Source organism: Ursus maritimus, unplaced genomic scaffold (assembly GCF_017311325.1).
Source record: "Ursus maritimus isolate PB19 unplaced genomic scaffold, ASM1731132v1 scaffold_4, whole genome shotgun sequence".
Classification (NCBI taxonomy): domain Eukaryota; kingdom Metazoa; phylum Chordata; class Mammalia; order Carnivora; family Ursidae; genus Ursus; species Ursus maritimus.
In genome coordinates this window covers 8,142,083-8,160,243 of record NW_024426552.1, presented here as the reverse complement: position 1 = coordinate 8,160,243, position 18,161 = coordinate 8,142,083, and the positions used below count along the sequence as shown (strand labels likewise).

Below are 18,161 nucleotides of genomic sequence, written 5' to 3'. Positions count from 1 at the left end.
TGATTTTTTTCATCATTTGTGACTAAGAAAAAACAAAAGAAAAGATGAACAGAATTATTTGTTGAAGAGAGTTCATTGTAAACCATATCAACCAAATTCCAGTGTTGTGGGCCATTATTGGGATGTGAAAATAATATTTTATTGTAGGATCTTTCTTTGAAATGAGTGTACATATGTATTATCTTGCAGGGTAATTTATACTATTTTTATTTACCTTAAGCAGTAACTTATATATACATGGAAATAACATTTGTACAATGTGTGCATGCCACCCTTAATTTTAAGTTACTCAGTCATCGAGTTCTTGCTTTCATGAAATAAGTACCCTAATTTTAACTGAACATGTGTCAAAAGCTTTTGATATTAAAGAGAAGATGCAGGCTAAGTTCTAAATTAAAAGGGAAACTTCTAGCTTACTGCTTGGAGAATGGTTTCTGTAATAGGCAGATAGTTAATTGAGTTTATAACAAAGGTGGATTATTACTAATTGTAAATGCTTACCAGCCTAGAGAAGCTAAGACTGAAAGAAGACAAAAAATTGAAGAGAAAAATCCAAAAAAAGGAAGCAAAAAAATTAGCACAAGAAAGAATGGAAGAGGACTTAAGGGAAAGTAATCCACCCAAAACTGAAGAGCAGAAAGGTATGCTGAAGTCAAAGACATGAAAAGAGGAATATATTCTTGCTTTAAAGTATAAACACAAATATCCACCTTATTGGGCGTTATATTAATTGTTACTGAATTGAAATTTAGATTTCAAATCCCTCTGAACATATTTTATATTATTATGTAATGTTTTATTCTTTCTCAGTTTATATCTTTGCAAATTGGCCCATTGCTCACTAACTAACCACTTTTATTTACCCTTAGAAACTGTAGACAATGTTCAGAGTTGCCAGTTCCTTGACGACAGAATTCTGCAGTGCATAAAACAGTATGCTGACAAGATAAAATCTGGTATTTTGAACACCTCCAAGCTTCTCAAAGAATTGCTTTCTTGGAAGGTTTTAAGCACAGAAGACTACACAACTTGTTTTTCTAGCAGAAATTTTCTAAATGAAGCAGTGGACTATGTCATTCGTCACTTGATTCAAGAAAAGAATAGAGTAAAGACCAGGATATTTCTGCATGTTTTGAGCGAGCTTAAAGAAGTGGAGCCAAAATTAGCCGCCTGGATCCAGAAGCTTAACAGCTTTGGTATGCCTCTGAATTCTCTAGAGCTGCAGGGCCTCTGGTCCCTTTTTCATTTTTCTATCATCATTTATGATTTTTTAAAGTGTAGGACTACAAATTTGTATGGTTAAAAATACTGTTTCCTCCCAACTCACAATTTAGGTTGTTTTGTAGATAGGTTACAGTACACTTTCAAAAGATGTAAACACAAGAAAGTTTAGTCAGAAAATCCAGTCCTGATTTGGCTAAACTATTAGTAAATATGTAAACGAAGTGGATACGAGACAGGTGTGGGCAGTAGCATCCCCTGGAGGCGGCTGTCTGAGTGCCCTCTGGGATTACACAGTTCTGTACTCCGATTCCTTAGAGAACTTAGAGGGAAGAGTGCATGGAACTAATTGCTTAGGATCACCGAAGGCAAATCTGTATCTAAGGATTATGAGAAAAATACTCTGAGGTTGAATCACAGGGTTATAAAACTGGTACTGTTCCCGATTTTCCTAATTTGGTGGAGGAAGACTTTCCCCTCCCCTCAAGCAGACTCTGCCCAAGGCCATGCAGGGACTGCAGAAAACAGCTGCAGATAGAGTTGTAGTTTCAACCAGATTGATATTTCTCTGGGTACCTACCAGAACACTGTTTATCTTGGTGACCGTGGTGGTAACTAGCCTCATAGTAGATGATTCATTTGGCAGCTGTTAGATACAAGGCCAGCAGGAGCCACAGCGGAGCAGTCCAAAGTGAGACTGCCAGGCCTCTGCAAGTCACCCCCACCTGCTGGAATTTTTAGGGACATGGAGCTCTTAGAATTCTAGAGTTTCAGAGAATATATTGATAAATTTCTGTCAGTAGAAACAAAGTAAGATGGCAGGAAGCTCGACATAGTTGATAACTAAGTGTTGCTGCTTTGAGCATAGGTCTGCATGGGTTTCTGGTCCCAGAAAATCACTCTTAAGTGATAAGGTTGTCATTTGCATCTGTTAACAATCAAATAAGTAAATTATAATGTTATTTTTTTTTAAGATTTTATTTATTTATTTGACAGAGATAGAGACAGCCAGCGAGAGAGGGAACACAAGCAGGGGGAGTGGGAGAGGAAGAGCAGGCTCCCAGCAGAGGAGCCTGATGTGGGGCTTGATCCCATAACACCGGGATCACGCCCTGAGCTGAAGGCAGACGCTTAACCGCTGTGCCACCCAGGCGCCCCTATAATGTTATTTTTTAACTTTAATCCGCTTTGGAAGATAGACTCATATTTAACATGAGAGGTCAGTTTATTTGCGGGGTGCAGGAGGAGAGTAACATTTTAATACTAGAAGTGACCTCTTGCCTTCCCTTCAATGAGCACATTTTTCATGCAGCATGACATCTGCAAGGTAACTCTTTCATCTGGAGGAAACATCTATCCAGGATAATTCTGACTCAGCAGTCTGCTTCATATGCCGAGAAACTATGGCTGACATAAGAGGGGATTGTGCTATATGTAAGATGGGTAGGAAGATAGACCAGAACTAGTCTTTTGCCTTTTGGTGGCTATGTTCGTAAGGGTAGCAGTAGCAGTGGTATGAGGTTGCAGCTGCTTCTTTTTCTGATTTGTTAGAAGGTGGAATAAAAGTGGAAATAGGGATCATCCTGATTTTTGAAGGAGGGTAAGAAGCCATGATATTTTCGAGGATAAGGAGTCATTAATGGAGGTGTTGGGGGGTTTGTTTACCCCTTTCCTGTTTTAAAGGCACTTGGGAAGCATTTGTATATTATTGTTACTATGGAATATGTGTAGAAAAGCACTAAAATCTTGCTAGTTTGTACTAATTAGAATGAAAATCTTGAATTAGTGAAAAAGTTGTTATATTTTTACAGGAATTTAACGCCTTGCTTTCATTACTGAAGTCTAATAAAAATGACCATAGAAGCTTATATGATCTATTATGTAAGAAGTCTTTGGCCCACCTTATTCAACTAATAGATAAGAACTATTGTAATTAGCATATCAGTGTTAAGTGGTATTTCTGAAATACAAAATAGCTTGAACAAGTTTGTATTCAGATGTTTGTTTTCACTGAAAATATTGGCAAACTGTAAGCAAACTGCTATTCAGAGATTTAAGATTGAATGTGATTTTATGGTAAATGATTTTCCCTTTTTCTGATTTGGGTTTTGTTTTTATTACAGGTTTGGATGCCACAGGACCTTTTTTTTCTCGTTATGGGGCATCTCTTAAGGAGCTTGATTTTAGCATCATGACCTTCCTCTGGAATGAGAAATATGGTCATAAACTAGCCTCTATAGAAGGAAAGCAGCTTGATTACTTCTGTGAGCCAGCATCACTGAAGGAAGCGCGGTGTTTAATATGGCTGCTGGAAGAGCACAGAGACAAGTTCCCAGGGCTGCATAATGCTCTGGATGAGTTCTTTGACATAATGGGTGTGTGGGCTGTTTCAGTTTATACCGTATCTGGGCTGAGGGGGGGAAAACAAGTCTGTGAAGGAGCTAGCTTATTTAATACTTGACAAAATAGTAAGAATTATTATGGTACAGCCTGCTTATTTGGGCAAGTAAGTGATTAAGAATAGTGATTTTTTTGATAAAATGTTTTTATTCTGTTGAGCTTAGTGTTGTAGGGGTGCTCAGATGGGTGTGTTACACTGATTATATATCATACTGTTCACAAATCTTAGATACATTGATGGTATCATGGCAAAGGTTGCATATTGAATGGACAGAATTTATCAGTAAATGGTTTAAATTGTAACCTTCAAGAAAACATTGCCCTGAAGAGGAGGGGATGTTTGCAGAATCTAGAAATAGCACAGCTATTGTAGTGGTAAGAACTTAGAATGGGGAGTCAAGAAAAGTAGGCTGTGGCCCAGCTTCTTCCCTAATTCAGTTCACTAAAAACCTTGTTTTTACTACTGCTTTAAGGTCCCTGCCCGAGCTGGGAGTTAACCAGGAGCTCAGAAATGCTTATGGTAATCCCTGCCCTCAAGGACCGTATATTATAGAAAAGGGAATAAGATGAATATACAAATAACTATAATTTGGGCATAAGCTCAGTAAGGGAGGACCGGAGCGAGTGCTGGACAATCAAGCACTTGTGTTCTTCCTGGGGGAGACGATGCCTTGGTGCAGGGCTAGAGTCCGAGCTATGAACATGGACGTAGTCGGACAGGTGGACATAGGACTTAGAGACATGGGGTTGAGGAGAGTTAGGTCACCTGTTTGGGTACCAGCATGGAGTCCAGTTTAGCAGAATAGGATGACTAGTATTTAATTCCTTAGCTTCTCTTGGATCTTAGTTTCTTCATCATTGAAGTGATAGAATTTGGAGCCAGTGGTCTGTATGGTCTCATTTTGCTTCAAAATTCTAATATTCATAGATTCTAAATTGAATTTTACTTCTTATCTTTGGTACTACACGTGTGTCTTATGATAACAACCCCCCACCCCCACCCCGCTTTTCCCTCAGCATCTGCTTTACAGACTGTCAGGAGTTAGACTTTTAAATTTCATGCTTTTTTTTTTAAAGGGCACATTAAAAGGTCTGGCCTTGTATAAAAGTATCACACATTACAAAGTTCATATGTATAAGGAACTAAAAAGGTTGCTTTCGTTGTATTTCTTAGGAGGGAGCACATTCAAATATAGATGGCTTTATTTTTCTAGGACACAGCTTCGTGACTAGAGGCCTTACTTGATAGCCTGAATTTATTGCCATCAGTTTGCTGCTGCTGGTAATAAAATGCTGTCTGGCAACTGAGCTTGTAAACCCAGTGCTTGGATCACACAAAATAAAAAGGACACCCTTCTCAGTGTGTGTTTGTTTGTTTGTTTTTAGATTTTATTTATTTGACAGGGAAACAGCGAGAGAGGGAACACAAGCAGGGGGAGTGGGAGAGGAAGAAGCAGGCTCCCAGCAGAGCAGGGAGCCCGACGTGGGGCTCAATCCCAGGACCCTGGGATCACGTGTGAGCCGAAGGCAAATGCCTAACAACTGAGCCACCCAGGCACCCCAGTGTGCATTTTTTTTGTACCCCAGCTATGCAGTCCGTCTGGCTATGACTCTGTCTGCTTAGTCATAGAGTCAGAACCCACCAGCCAAATGACCAGCCATCCCAACAGATTTTCCCCTCTAATAGCTCTGCTTCTCAATCTTACACCAGATATTTTCAGTTTTCTCTCTTTTCATTTAAAGAGATGATTATATTTCTTAAAACTTTTCAGAATCCATTGGTTGTGTAAAAGAAAATATTCAATAATGTCACCAATGCTATGATAATTTGAAGTTCCATCCTCTGTCCTGAACTCTGCATACTATTTTCCTGTTGGTATTTCTTTGTAGACAGCTAAAAGGCCCGTTAAGAGCAGTGTGGCTGAACCAACTTATATCCCTAGAGATCTGTTTTTCCTAAATTATTCTTAGTAACATTGTTATATATCTTGTATCTAAGCAGGAAACCCTGGGGCGCCTGGGTGGCTCAGTCTGTTAAGCGTCTGCCTTCAGCTCAGGGCGTGATCCCAGGGTCCTGGGATTGAGCTCGCGTTGGGCTCCCTGCTCTGCTGGGAGCCTGCTTCTTCCTCTCCCACTCCCCCTTCTTGTGTTCCCTCTCTCGCTGGCTGTTTCTCTGTTAAATAAATAAATAAAATCTTTTTAAAAAAGGCAGGAAACCCTCAGTTCTTCCTTTTTCCTATTACCACATGTCTAGTTTGTCACTGGTTCCAATAAGGTTTATCTTTGATCCGTCCTTTCTTGTCCAACTCCACTTCCTACGTCAGAACCTTAGTAATCTTTCCGTGACTAGACCATCCTGGTAGCCTCCAAACTGGTCTCTATTCCTCTAGACCTTCCCACTCCAGATCTTCCTCTTACATTACCACTAGTGACTCTTCTAGAACATCTGATCCTATAATGATTTTGCTAAACATTTGCTTCGTTTTGCCTACACATTAAATTCACATCATCTGCCTGGGTTTATCATCACTCTCCCCATCTGCCCTCTGTATATACATCTCACTTCTTGAAGGTGTCCAAACCTTCCTTGTGCTTTTCCTGCCTTGTGTCTTTGCTCATGCATTTCCTCCAACCATGTCCTACTCCTTTGCTTGTTTATTTCAAGTCTCGCTTTCCCAGCTGCGCCCTCTCTGACCTCTTCTTGGGCTTCATCCTTGAAGACTTTATTATTCCATCACCTTTGTTTCCATTGTATTTATTGAGGCATTTGGTATACTGGCTATTGGTCTGTTTGTGTATTTTGCACAATACAAGCTTAGAACACAGACTTATCTGTGGCAGGGGCTGTTCTCTGCATTTCTGTATTCCCGGTACCTAACATAGAGTTTGACACCTAGAAAGCACTCAAATTGTGCTGAATTGGGTTCACATTTTGTGGTTCTTTGTGGTTGGTTTCCATTTAATTGGCCATTTTGCTCTTGGTTTCTAAACTAAATTTGTGTCGAAGCCAAATAAGGAGTAAAACATAGTTGATGATAGTAGTACCTGGGGTAGTTCTCTTTAAGGCTTTAGTATGTTGTTTGGCAGTGCAAAAGTTCCATTTTCTCACAAATCGTCGGTATTTTCCTGCAGACAGCCGCTGTACTGTATTAAGGAAACAAGACAGTGGCGATGTGCCGGTAAGTTACTTCATCACTTTAACTGTAGTGTGCTAATTTGTGTTAACCAAAGGAAGAGAGGAGTACCCAGGCCAGTGTTTATTTGCATCACAGTGGCATTCTAGAACCAAATGTGGAAGATTTCTGGCTGATGTATGCTAATTTCTTAGAAAGTTAATACCAGTCTTCCTCTTAGAATTAGAGTGACAGTCAGCAAACTTGAAGGCTTAAATTAGTGTCCATAAAGTTTTGCAACTAATAAATGTTAATCTCAGAAATAGGGAAGGAGTTGTTATCTCCTGGCATAAAAATGAAAAGTTATCTGTAATGATTAAAGTTTTAATGTTTTGCTCTGTAAGGAAAACAAAGAGACTTTGTTTTGGATGGCTCCAAATTGAGTTTAAGTTAAAATAATTCCAGAGTTTTTCTTAGTAGGTTGTGGCAGTTTTCAGACAGAAAGGTGCTTATTTACTGACTTTTAGGATCAGGTCATCTGTACTTGAAATTTTGTCTTAATCTGCTGTTGAATACTGCCCAGCTAAGTATGAAAACACAGCTAACACACCCATGGGAAGTTAAATGTCTTCCAAGTCCACTGTGCCCCCAGAATTAGCCAGGTGAAGAGTGTCTAGTTTAGCTTAGTAAAAGGAATATCATTAAAATGCTGGTAGCATATAACTGGAATTACTCTAAAAGACTGATTGCTTGAAATAACATAAACCTTCTTACAAATGAGTTTAAAATGCTGGAGCAATTTTAATTATAACATAGTCATCCTTGAGCTTTCTCTTTTCTATTAATCCTAACACTAGGGCTAATATAGTAAATGCTATTTTTGTTCAGCACTTTTGTTATTTTTGTTATATATATATTCAGCTTGTGCCTAAAAGCAGTATGGTATCTTTATTTTGAGCTTTGTAATTCTTTTATTTGCATTTTCATTGTTCCCCCCCCCCATTTTTCCAGTTTAATTCTGCCAAGATAAAAAATAAAGGCAAGAAAAAGAAGCCAAAAGATTCAAAGGTATAGAGTATTTTCTGTATCAATTCTTGTATAAAATAATTGAATAGATAAATTAGAATTAACCAATATTGGGGGATATTTTGAAGCATTTTGTAGAGAAAGACTTTTTTTTTAAGATTTAATCTAAAGATTTGCTCCAAGCCCATGAGATAAATAGAGTGCTGTTTATTTTACGGTGGGTTCTCCTTGGCTGTCATAAATGTGGGGGCTCAGGTAAGGAGGGCAGGAGTTGAGACAGGAAACAAATATTAGGGGAGGATGAGAGCAGCTGTGTGTAAGTTCCACTAAAACTTGTCTTTTTATCTTTGACATTTAAAATTTTTTTGGAGCGTTGAAAGCTACCTGAATGTTAATTTGGGCTTACTTATGGCTGTTGAAACAGTAACTATGTGTTTCTGTACACAAGAAAAATTTAGATAAGTCTTGTATATTGGCAGTTTGCATGAATATTTATATAAGCATTCATCAGTTTTAATGCTAATTTTTTTCATGGAATTTTAAGGTAGAAAATCATTTTCGTTTTTCTGTCTTTTGAACTAGCCTATGTTAGTGGGGTCTGGAACAGCTACAGTAACAACAAATAATGAGAGTGTCACTTCAGGTGAAGACCATAAGTAAGTACAATTAAAATTTTTTTGCTTCATTTTAACTCAGGTGTATTAACTTAGCACGTGGTATTAATTTAACGTAAATTAAACTTGTGTTTTATTTCCCTGACTTCACTGTCTAAAGATGTGCATCTGTTATGACAACCTGGTGTGATACATCTTGGTTGAATTTATAGCATGGCTTGTCTGCATTAAGAATTCATGCAAACTACATTAAAATCACTGGGTTAATGACATTCATTAGATCAGTTTGGAAACTTACTATGTGCAAGATAACTGTGGGAAAATCCTAGAAAAGAGTCCTTAGAATGTTCAGTGAAAAGAATGTCCTATTGATAATCACTAGCATATTTGCTATAGTAGCAGAGAGGAAGATGTTTCAGAAGCTGTATATGATGTTGTGGTTTAACCTTAGATATGAGCAATTTTCAGTGTCTAGTTGTTGAAACTTGAGTTTTCAGGAAACAAATAGACATAAGAAGAAAAAAATAGTGAGTAGCAGTGACCTTTTTATGTCCTATTCCTTTATGGACTAGAAATCCACGGTTTTTTGGTTTTTTTTTCACATTTCTTAAAGGAGTTGTCATAACAACTGCTTTCCCACAGTCATTTTTACGGATTCTTTAAATGGAGGAATCATTTTAAGTTAAAATAGTAAAAGCCTATACTTAGATAACACTTAGATTCCAGGTACTATTCCATTGGCTTTATAAACTCATTGAATCCACTCTTCCACCCTAAGAAGTAAGAATTATGTCCATTTGACGGATAAGGAGTCTCCTCATGCACCATATAGTTGAATGGTATGGTATGGTTGAGTGATGTGCCCAAGAGCCTGAAGCTTATAAATAGCAGAGCCAAGGAATTAAATCCAGCAATCTGGTTTTAGAACTCACACTCAAACTACCACATCTTTTTAGAATGCTAGAATGTTATATTTTAGAAAAATAAATCTTTTTAGTAAGTCTCTCAATCTCATTTTAACTGAATAGCAGTTATAATAAAATCTTTCATTTTTCTCTTTAACAAGTTACCATTAAAGTAACATCGATACTTTTAAAACCAGAAGTTTCAAAAAATTTGCTCTTGGGAGCAAGGGTAGGTACTTAATTAAAAGTGCTTACTCAGTGGTCATGCATATATATATGTATATATATATATATATATATATGTAATTGTGGAAGGGTAACGTTTCTACATTTAATTCTCTGGTAGTGTTTTTTTGCATTGTAAAGCTGAGTAATATTACTGTCTTTATATTTATTTCAATTTAAATATTATCTGGGTTACCTCAGAAGTTTATGATTCACAAAATTGTTTTTTTATCTGCAGGCGCAGTTCTAATTCTGCAGGCCCATTTGTGGTACCTGACCACCTTCGGCAAGATGTGGAAGAATTTGAAGCTATCTACGAGCAGCACAGTAGTGAATATGTTGTCCGTAATAAGAAGCTGTGGGACATTAACCCAAAACAAAAATGTTCAACTCTGTATGAGTAAGTAGTTTAACATTCCTACAAGCATTATTTTATACTGAAGCTGCCAGTTAAAGATCTCAAGTTGTTTAATTTGTGTCCATTGTGCTTATTAAAGGAATCATTTATTGGCTCACAAACCTGAGGAAGAAAAGTATTTTTACAGCTTTTGTCACGTATTACACAGAGTTAACGGAGTGTTTTTAACTATTAAATTTAGAATCCTAATTATTATTGGTTTTGTCAGTTTGAGCTGCTTAAAATAGGTATTTTCTGTTTCTAAAACTCACCTGGTATATGCTGATAGGACCTATAAAGTTTCCAGCCATAATCTTTTTTTTTATTCATTTGAGAGCGAGAGAGAGAGAAAGAAAGTGACATATGCACACATGCACGCAGGTAGGGGGAGGGGCAGAGGAAGAGAATCTTCAAGCTGAGCATGGAACTGGACACTCTGCTTGATCTCATGACCCATGAGATCATGACCTGAGCTGAAACCAAGAGTTAGGACACTTAACTGACTGAGCCACCCAGGGGCCCTCAGCCGTAATCTTTTATCATGACTTCCAAGGCATACAGTACTCCTCCCTTATCCTTAGTTTTGCTTTCCAAGATTTCACTAACCCACTGTCAACCGTGGTCTTGAAGCCGATGGTCCTCCTGACGTATTGTCAGAAGGCAGTAGTAGCCTTACATTACATCACAGTGCCTGTGTCACTCACCTCACTTCATCTTGTCATGTAGACATTTTATCATCTCCCATCATCATAAGAAGGGTGAGTACAGTGCAATAAGATATTTTGAGAGAGAGATCACATTCACATAACTTTCATTACAGTATATTATTATAACTTCTGTTTCATCATTAGTTACTGCTGTTAATTTCTTATTGCACCTAATTTATAACTTAAACTTTATCATAAGTATGTATGCATAGGAACAAAACAGTGTAAATAGGGTTCAGTACTATCTGTGGTTTCAGGCATCCCTGGGGGTCTTGGAACATACCTCTCATTGATAAGGGTGGAGTTATACATTTGACAAGGAGTAGTATGATTATTTGATCTTACTGTTCCTTTGTTGATGGATGCGGATGTTCAGCATCTCGTAAGTCCAGTGAGAAGTTAATAAGTCTGAGTGGGGTGGATAAAGTAATGGAGTAAAGAGTTCAGGAAAATCTAGGAAGCAGTTAACCATTTTGAGCTTGGTATTATTAAGGTATTGCTGCCTTCTGGGGCACCTGGGTGGCTCAGTCGTTAAGCGTCTGCCTTCAGCTCAGGTCATGATCCAGGGTCCTGGGATCGAGCCCCTCATCGGGCTCCCTGCTCAGCGGGAAGCCTGCTTCTCCATCTCCCGCTCCCCCTGCTTGTGTTCCTTCTCTTGCTGCCTCTCTGTCAAATAAATAAATAAAATCTTAAAAAAAAAAAAAAAAGATATTGCTACCTTCCTTAAGAAGAGAAATTGAGGGCTAAGACCTGCAATTAAAAATTAATTTAAAAGCTAACTGTTGGGGCGCCTGGGTGGCACAGCGGTTAAGCGTCTGCCTTCGGCTCAGGGCGTGATCCCGGCGTTGTGGGATCGAGCCACACATCAGGCTCCTCCGCTATGAGCCTGCTTCTTCCTCTCCCACTCCCCCTGCTTGTGTTCCCTCTCTCGCTGGCTGTCTCTATCCTGTTGAATAAATAAATAAATAAAAATCTTAAAAAAAAAAATAAAAGCTAACCGTTCTCCCAGAAAACCTGTCACTCATCCATAATTTAGTCATTCCTTCTATTTTCCCCAGTTGCATTATTTCTGTTCAGTCTAGTTATGCTCATAGGTCCCTCTTCATGGTTTTTCTTTAGAGTTGAAATGTTGAGCAAATCATATTTCCAGAGAACTCTCCTGGATGACCATATGGAAATAGCTATAAAACTACACTAGTATTTCTTAAAATATGGTAGGCTTTGCTTCAGGCATCCAAAACTGAAGCTAAATCGTATCATTTTGAGGGCCTTGCTTCTTAAGGAATTTATTACTGTTACAAGTGGGAGGAAATTAAACAACTTCGTGAGAAAAAAAATAGGCTGATTTGTATTTTGAGATAGAACTTAAAGTCATGAAGTTGCGGGGAGTTACATCTCAAAACAATTGTTTCTTTGAATTTTCGAAAGTAGACATGTAATGATGGGCTTAAGAATGATTTCTTTAGGGGCTCCTGGCTGGCTCAGTCAGAGGAGTGTGTGACTCTTGATCTCGGGGTTGTGAGTTCAAGCCCCATACAGGATGTACAGATTACTTAAATGAATAATTAAACAAAAACTTCAAAAAGAAAAAAAAAAGATTTCTTTTAAAAGGTGGCCAGTGGATAAAAGAAAGAAAAATGAAACTACTATAATTTTCTTTATGACAAGAGTGTAGAGTAGAAAAATTATTAGACAGGGAATCAAGAATATTGGGTTAACTGCTATTAACTTTAAGTATTTCACCGTGAAGTAGGGGATTAGACTGATTGCCGTTTAATTGACCTAATGCCCTTCCAGTTCTAACATTTTATGATTTTATATAGTTGAAGCAAATTAAATTTCAATGGGTAGTAGTCTGCATTTAGCTTTTCCTAACACCTCATTAGTGGTGGTAATTAGTCGTCCAGCATTTATTAACCATTTAGGGTTAAGCACTGTGGAAGATTGCAGAAAAAGTAGAAGATACAGTCCTTTCATGCAGCTTGTAAGTAGCAGGAGAGCTAAAATGATTATTGGTCAGGTCACAGTGTATTGCAAATAAAATTACTCTGAAATAAGGTTTATGAGCTTGTACAAAACAGTGATTTTTCAAAGGACCACAACTGGAATAGTAGGGTGGGGATACCTTCTGAAATGTTTTCTCCATCCTTATCCCTTGCCCCTGTGCCAGCAGTGACGTGTAATTGCACTGTGGTTCGGATGACCAACCATGACCATTTCAGACACTAATGGTCATCATCGAATTATGAAAATATATGTACATATATATATATATATATATAACATAAGAACTATTAATATTTCTGGTATCATTACCTTTTTTTTTTTTTTTAAACTCCTGTCATGTGTAGTGTGCCTCCTTTTTGTCTCTGGTCCTGAAGTGCAGAGTCTGAGACTTTGAATGAGGGCAGGCAGTGATAAGAGTGGAGATGAATCTTGTGCAACTTGGCAGAAGACCGAGTCAGCCTCATCATTTCAGTTGTTATCTGGCACCTTTCATTAGAGCTCTGGCCTCTTTCATTCTGCTAGACAGTCACACCAATACCACTGTTCAGTGTGCATTGGTGGATGGATTCTAACCCCTGTAAAACACTGAAGTATTAAGAAATTATATTCATGCTATTTTGGATGCTTGTTTATCTTACAGAGATGATTTTTCAAAGCTAGAAAGATGTATAAATAGAGTTAAAGTTCATTTTGTGTTGCATTTCAAATAATAGTGACTATAAAAATTTTATTCATGATATGGTTATAATGTTTCCGTTTGGGCTAGAGACCCATGTTAAATTAAATTTTGTTCTGCTTTAGTGTTTGAAAAATTCATAGCTATTTAGCCAGTGGAAAAAATGTGGAGGCTCTATTTCTTTAAAAATTTTTTTTCTGATTGTTAAAGTAATAATATAAATTACTATGGAATTTTTTTAAATAAAGGAAAAAAATTATGAATAATTCTATCACCCAGATATAACTGCAGTTAATTTTTGGTGTATATCCTTTCAGGCTTTTAAAATGTAGGTGTGTAAAACAGAGGTTTTAAAATTTATAAACTTTTAGCATTTTACATTTTACTATATTTTATTTATATATATATTTTTAATTTTTTTAAAAAGATTATTTATTTATTTATTAGACAGAGACAGCCAGCGAGAGAGGGAACACAAGCAGGGGGAGTGGGAGAGGAAGAAGCAGGCTCCCAGCGGAGGAGCCTGACGTGGGGCTCGATCCCATAACGCCGGGATCACGCCCTGAGCCGAAGGCAGACGCTTAACCGCTGTGCCACCCAGGAGCCCCTATATTTTATTTATATTTTACTATACATTCAGCTTTGTCATAACCTTTTTCACTCAGATAGTGAGCATTTTTTTCATATCCTTGACTATTCTTCAAGAACATGACTTTTATTAGTTGCTTTGTAAACATGACCAGATCTGTGCTACCATTTACATTGCTAGCTATTGAAAAGCTCATTGCTGGGGCGCCTGGGTGGCTGTTGGTTAAGCGACTGCCTTTGGCTCGGGTCGTGATCCCAGGGTTCTGGGATTGAGCCCCGAGTCGGGCTGCTTGCTTGGCAGGGAACCTGCTCCTCCCTCTCCCTCTGCCTGCTATTCTGCCTGCTTGTGCACTCTCTCTCTCTGTCAAATAAATAAATATTTTTTAAAAAAAGAAAGAAAAGCTCATTGCTGAATTACTTAGAGTGGTTTCCTTGTATGTGGTCTCTGTTTTTTAGTTACCCCTTTTTGGATTTAAGTGTTTTAATCCAGGTGGAAAAGTTTTGTTTTTCAATGATTCTCTTTAGTATTCATCATGGAGAGCAGAAGGTAAATACACGTACACAGTTCATGAATTATTCTGCTGTTGCTTAATAGCAGCTAAATGCCAAATGGAAAGGTATCTCTCTTCAGAGAGATGGTAGAGCCGAAGTTATACCAATCAGCCGAAATCCTCAACAGGGGTTACTGATTCTGAGACTACAGTGATTTCTTTTTACCTCACTTTCCTTCGGACCCTTCTGCTTTTAGAGATTTCTCATTAAAAATGAAATTGGAGGGGCACTTGGGTGGCTCAGTTGGTTAAGCAACCAACTCTTTTTTTTTTTTTTTTAAAGATTTTATGTATTTATTTGACAGAGAAAGAGACAGCCAGCGAGAGAGGGAACACAAGCAGGATGAGTGGGAGAGGAAGAAGCAGGCTCCCAGCAGAGCAGGGAGCCTGACATGGGGCTCGATCCCAGGACCCTGGGATCATGCCCTGAGCCGAAGGCAGACACTTAATGACTGAGCCACCCAGGAGCCCCATCTTTTTTTTTTTTTTTTTTTTTAATGACCAAAGGGAGTTTATTTTAGAAATGGAAGACTGATTTAACATTTTAAAATCAGTGTAACCCACCTAAGAAATCGAAGAAGAAAAACTACATTATCATCTTAGACATAGACCATACATTTGAAAAAAAAATTTTTTTATATTCTTTCCAGTTAAAAATTCTCAGCAAATTAGAAATAGAAGGAAACTTCCTAATCTGAAAGAAGAGATCCATGGAAAACCTACAACTAATATATTACATAGTGGTGAAAGACTGAATGCTGCCTTTTTTTTTTTTTCATCTTTTTTATTCAGTTAGACACTGTAAGGTACATCATTAGTTTTTGACGTGTTCAGTGGTTCATTAGTTATGTATAACACACAGTGCTCATCACATGTGTCCTCCTCAGTACCCGTCACCATGTCACCCCCTCCCCCTTGAAACCCTGTTTTTTTCCTGTGGTCCATAGTCTTCATGGTTCTTCTCCCCTTCAGATTTCCCTCCCTTCCCCTGTGGTCCTCTGTGCTATTGCTTATGTTCCACATATGAGTGAAACCATATGATAATTGTCTTTCTCTGCTTAACTTACTTCACTTAGCATAATCCTCTCCAGTTCCATCCACGTCAGTGCAAATGGTCGGTATTCATCTTTCCGATGGCTGATATTCCATTGTATATATGTACCACATCTTCTTTATCCATTCATCTGTTGAAGGGCATCTCTAAGCAGCCGACTCTTGATTTCGGCTCAGGTCATGATCTGAGTCCTGAGATTGAGCCCCGTGTCAGCGGGGAGTCTGCTTGAGGATTTCTCTCCCTCTCCTTCTGCCCCTCCCCCCGAGTGTATTCTTGCATGCGCGCGTGTGCGCGCGCTCTCTCTCTCTCTTTAAAATAAATAAATAAAATCTTAAAATAAAAATGAAGTTTGATGGGACTCTTAAAGTGAAAACAAATCTAACCTGTTACCTTGCAAAACAACACGTGTGTTGGGGAGTTTGAATTGTAGAGATTATTCTAAGGGGAAAATAGTCATCAAAAACACTTAAAGTATTTAGAGGAGCATTGCTGACGAAAAGTAGTGGCATTTGGTCTTTAACCTTCAGAATATCAGTTACTTTGAGTAGAGGTTAATCATTTTCAGAAATAGTCCTATGCCTTTTTCTCTAGCAGCATCTGTACATAAAGTGGTCTCTTTTGCTTCAAAGAAGTGTTTTTACCTTCCCCCTAAATAAGTTGTCTTCCTGGTTAGTGTTAATTTACTAAGAAAGTCCTTTGGAGATTTTTGCTCTTGAAAAAGCAAATCTTTTTGGTGGTGTGTGGTGTGTGTCTTTCTTCCTAGTTAATGCCACTGTTATAGACTGAATACCAAATTCAAATGGAAGAGTAAGGCTCTTTGAGGCTGACACAAGAGTGGGAAAAAAAAAACAGCCCCAGAACTGGAGGTAGATTAAGGGATCGCCCCATTACTGTGTGTCTGATCCTGTACTATGTTGGTTTATTGATCAGACAGGATTAATTTCAATACCTTTAAATCATTGCCTAGTCTTCAACAGAAAAATGTTAAGATTACTACATGCAAATTCCATAGGATTTTAGTGAAATTTGATGTCTTCTCATTTGACATCTCGTTACTAATATTCCTGTATAATAAATTTTCTTTTCATTACTTTTAAAATAGATTGTCTAATTATGTAATTGAAATTTATAAAATAACTTTTTAATCCCTTTTTATTCTTTTTTTTTTTTCAAAAGAAATTTTTAAGGATTATTTTCCAAGGGGTAAACAAAATTTTGCTTTTAGAGTATCATTGATTGCAGTTAGCTTTTGTCAGATTTAATATGAATATAATATGTTTGTTGGGGAGCTGTTGAGATCAGTTGGAAAAGAAATTGCTTTGGGAGAATTTTGGGGAAAATATTTTTTTCAAATGAACATGTATAAGTACTTCCTTATAATAACACGTAAACATAATTTTTTTTCCAAGTTATTTCTCTCAGTTGTTGGAGGAGCATGGTCCCTTGGACATGAGTAATAAAATGTTCTCTGAAGAATATGAATTCTTCCCAGAAGAAACTCGACAGATACTAGAAAAAGCTGGAGGTTTGAAATCTTTTCTCCTGGGATGTCCTCGTTTTGTTGTGATTGACAACTGTATTGCATTGAAGAAAGTTGCATTGCGGCTCAAGAAAAAGAGAAAGAAGAAAAACATCAAGACAAAAGTGGAAGAAATTTCAAAAACAGGGGAGTATTTACGAGTTAAACTGCCACTGAATCCAACCGCTAGGGAATTTAAACCAGATGTAAAATCCAAACCAGGGTCTGATTTATCTTCAGCAGCAACTTCTGAGGATGCGAAGTCCAAACCTACAGCTGCGAATTCTCCCAAACCAACCTATGAGGCTGTGAAGCCGAAACCAGAGTCTGATAATTCTTCTAGATCAGTTTCTGAGGATGAGAAGCCGAAAGAAGTCTCTTCTGATTCTCCCAAACCAGTATCCGAGGAGGCAGGTCACAAGCGAGTATCCTCTAATTCTCCCAAACCAGCTTCTGAGGATGTGAAACCAACCTACTGGACTCAACCCCATTTGGTCACAGGCTCCTGTACATACCCCCCCTTTCGGGGGTTTGACATTACCCAGACACCACCAACATACGTAAATGTGTTACCGAGTGTGCCCCAGTACACTAACATTTACACACCTCTGGCCAACATGTCTTCTGAGTATCAGCTGCAGAGATCAGTGCCAGTGGTGCCATCTCTTATAGCCAGTGACAAGCCAGATGAAAGTGCTGCTGTGTATTTTGAGGGTCATCGTTTGAATGCTGAGAATGCCGCTGGTAACCAGATTGCTCCTGAAACACAGATCCTTCAGGACTCTTTGGAAGTATCAGTACAGACACAGTGCAGCACAGATGGTGCTGATACAGCCCTGAGTGAGTCTAACAGAATCGATGGTCACTGTGGAGATTCTGCCAACAAGTGGGAAGTAAATCCAGAAAATACCGATGAAGTAACAAATATTCCACATACACAAGTGGTTGCCATACAGGTAAGGCTTAAACAGAAAAAAAATCATCTTAATACTGAAGTTAAATTTTCCTTCTCATCTTTCATTGCCATAATATTTATTAAAATTCTTTTAAATAATTGACTTTATAATGGTTATGAAATCTTTTGCGTAGAAATGTTTTAAAAATATGAACCCTTTTGTAGGGCATGACAGGTAATCCAGAAAGAATTTTTGGGTCTAG

The 18,161-nt window shown here is 38.0% G+C and overlaps 1 protein-coding gene across 8 annotated transcripts in view; it reads left to right on the top strand.

Annotated features, from left to right (window-relative positions):
• The window catches only part of TTC3 (tetratricopeptide repeat domain 3), a 116,264-nt gene that overhangs the window by 66,076 nt on the left and 32,027 nt on the right, over positions 1-18,161 (top strand). For all 8 annotated transcript variants that reach the window (XM_040620964.1, XM_008701896.2, XM_040620969.1 and 5 more), the window contains 8 exons: positions 505-641; positions 870-1,196; positions 3,345-3,596; positions 6,754-6,800; positions 7,746-7,802; positions 8,343-8,416; positions 9,743-9,904; positions 16,894-17,959. In XM_040620964.1, coding sequence (XP_040476898.1) covers positions 505-641; positions 870-1,196; positions 3,345-3,596; positions 6,754-6,800; positions 7,746-7,802; positions 8,343-8,416; positions 9,743-9,904; positions 16,894-17,959 — 2,122 coding nt within the window. The remainder of the gene's footprint in view (positions 1-504; positions 642-869; positions 1,197-3,344; positions 3,597-6,753; positions 6,801-7,745; positions 7,803-8,342; positions 8,417-9,742; positions 9,905-16,893; positions 17,960-18,161) is intronic.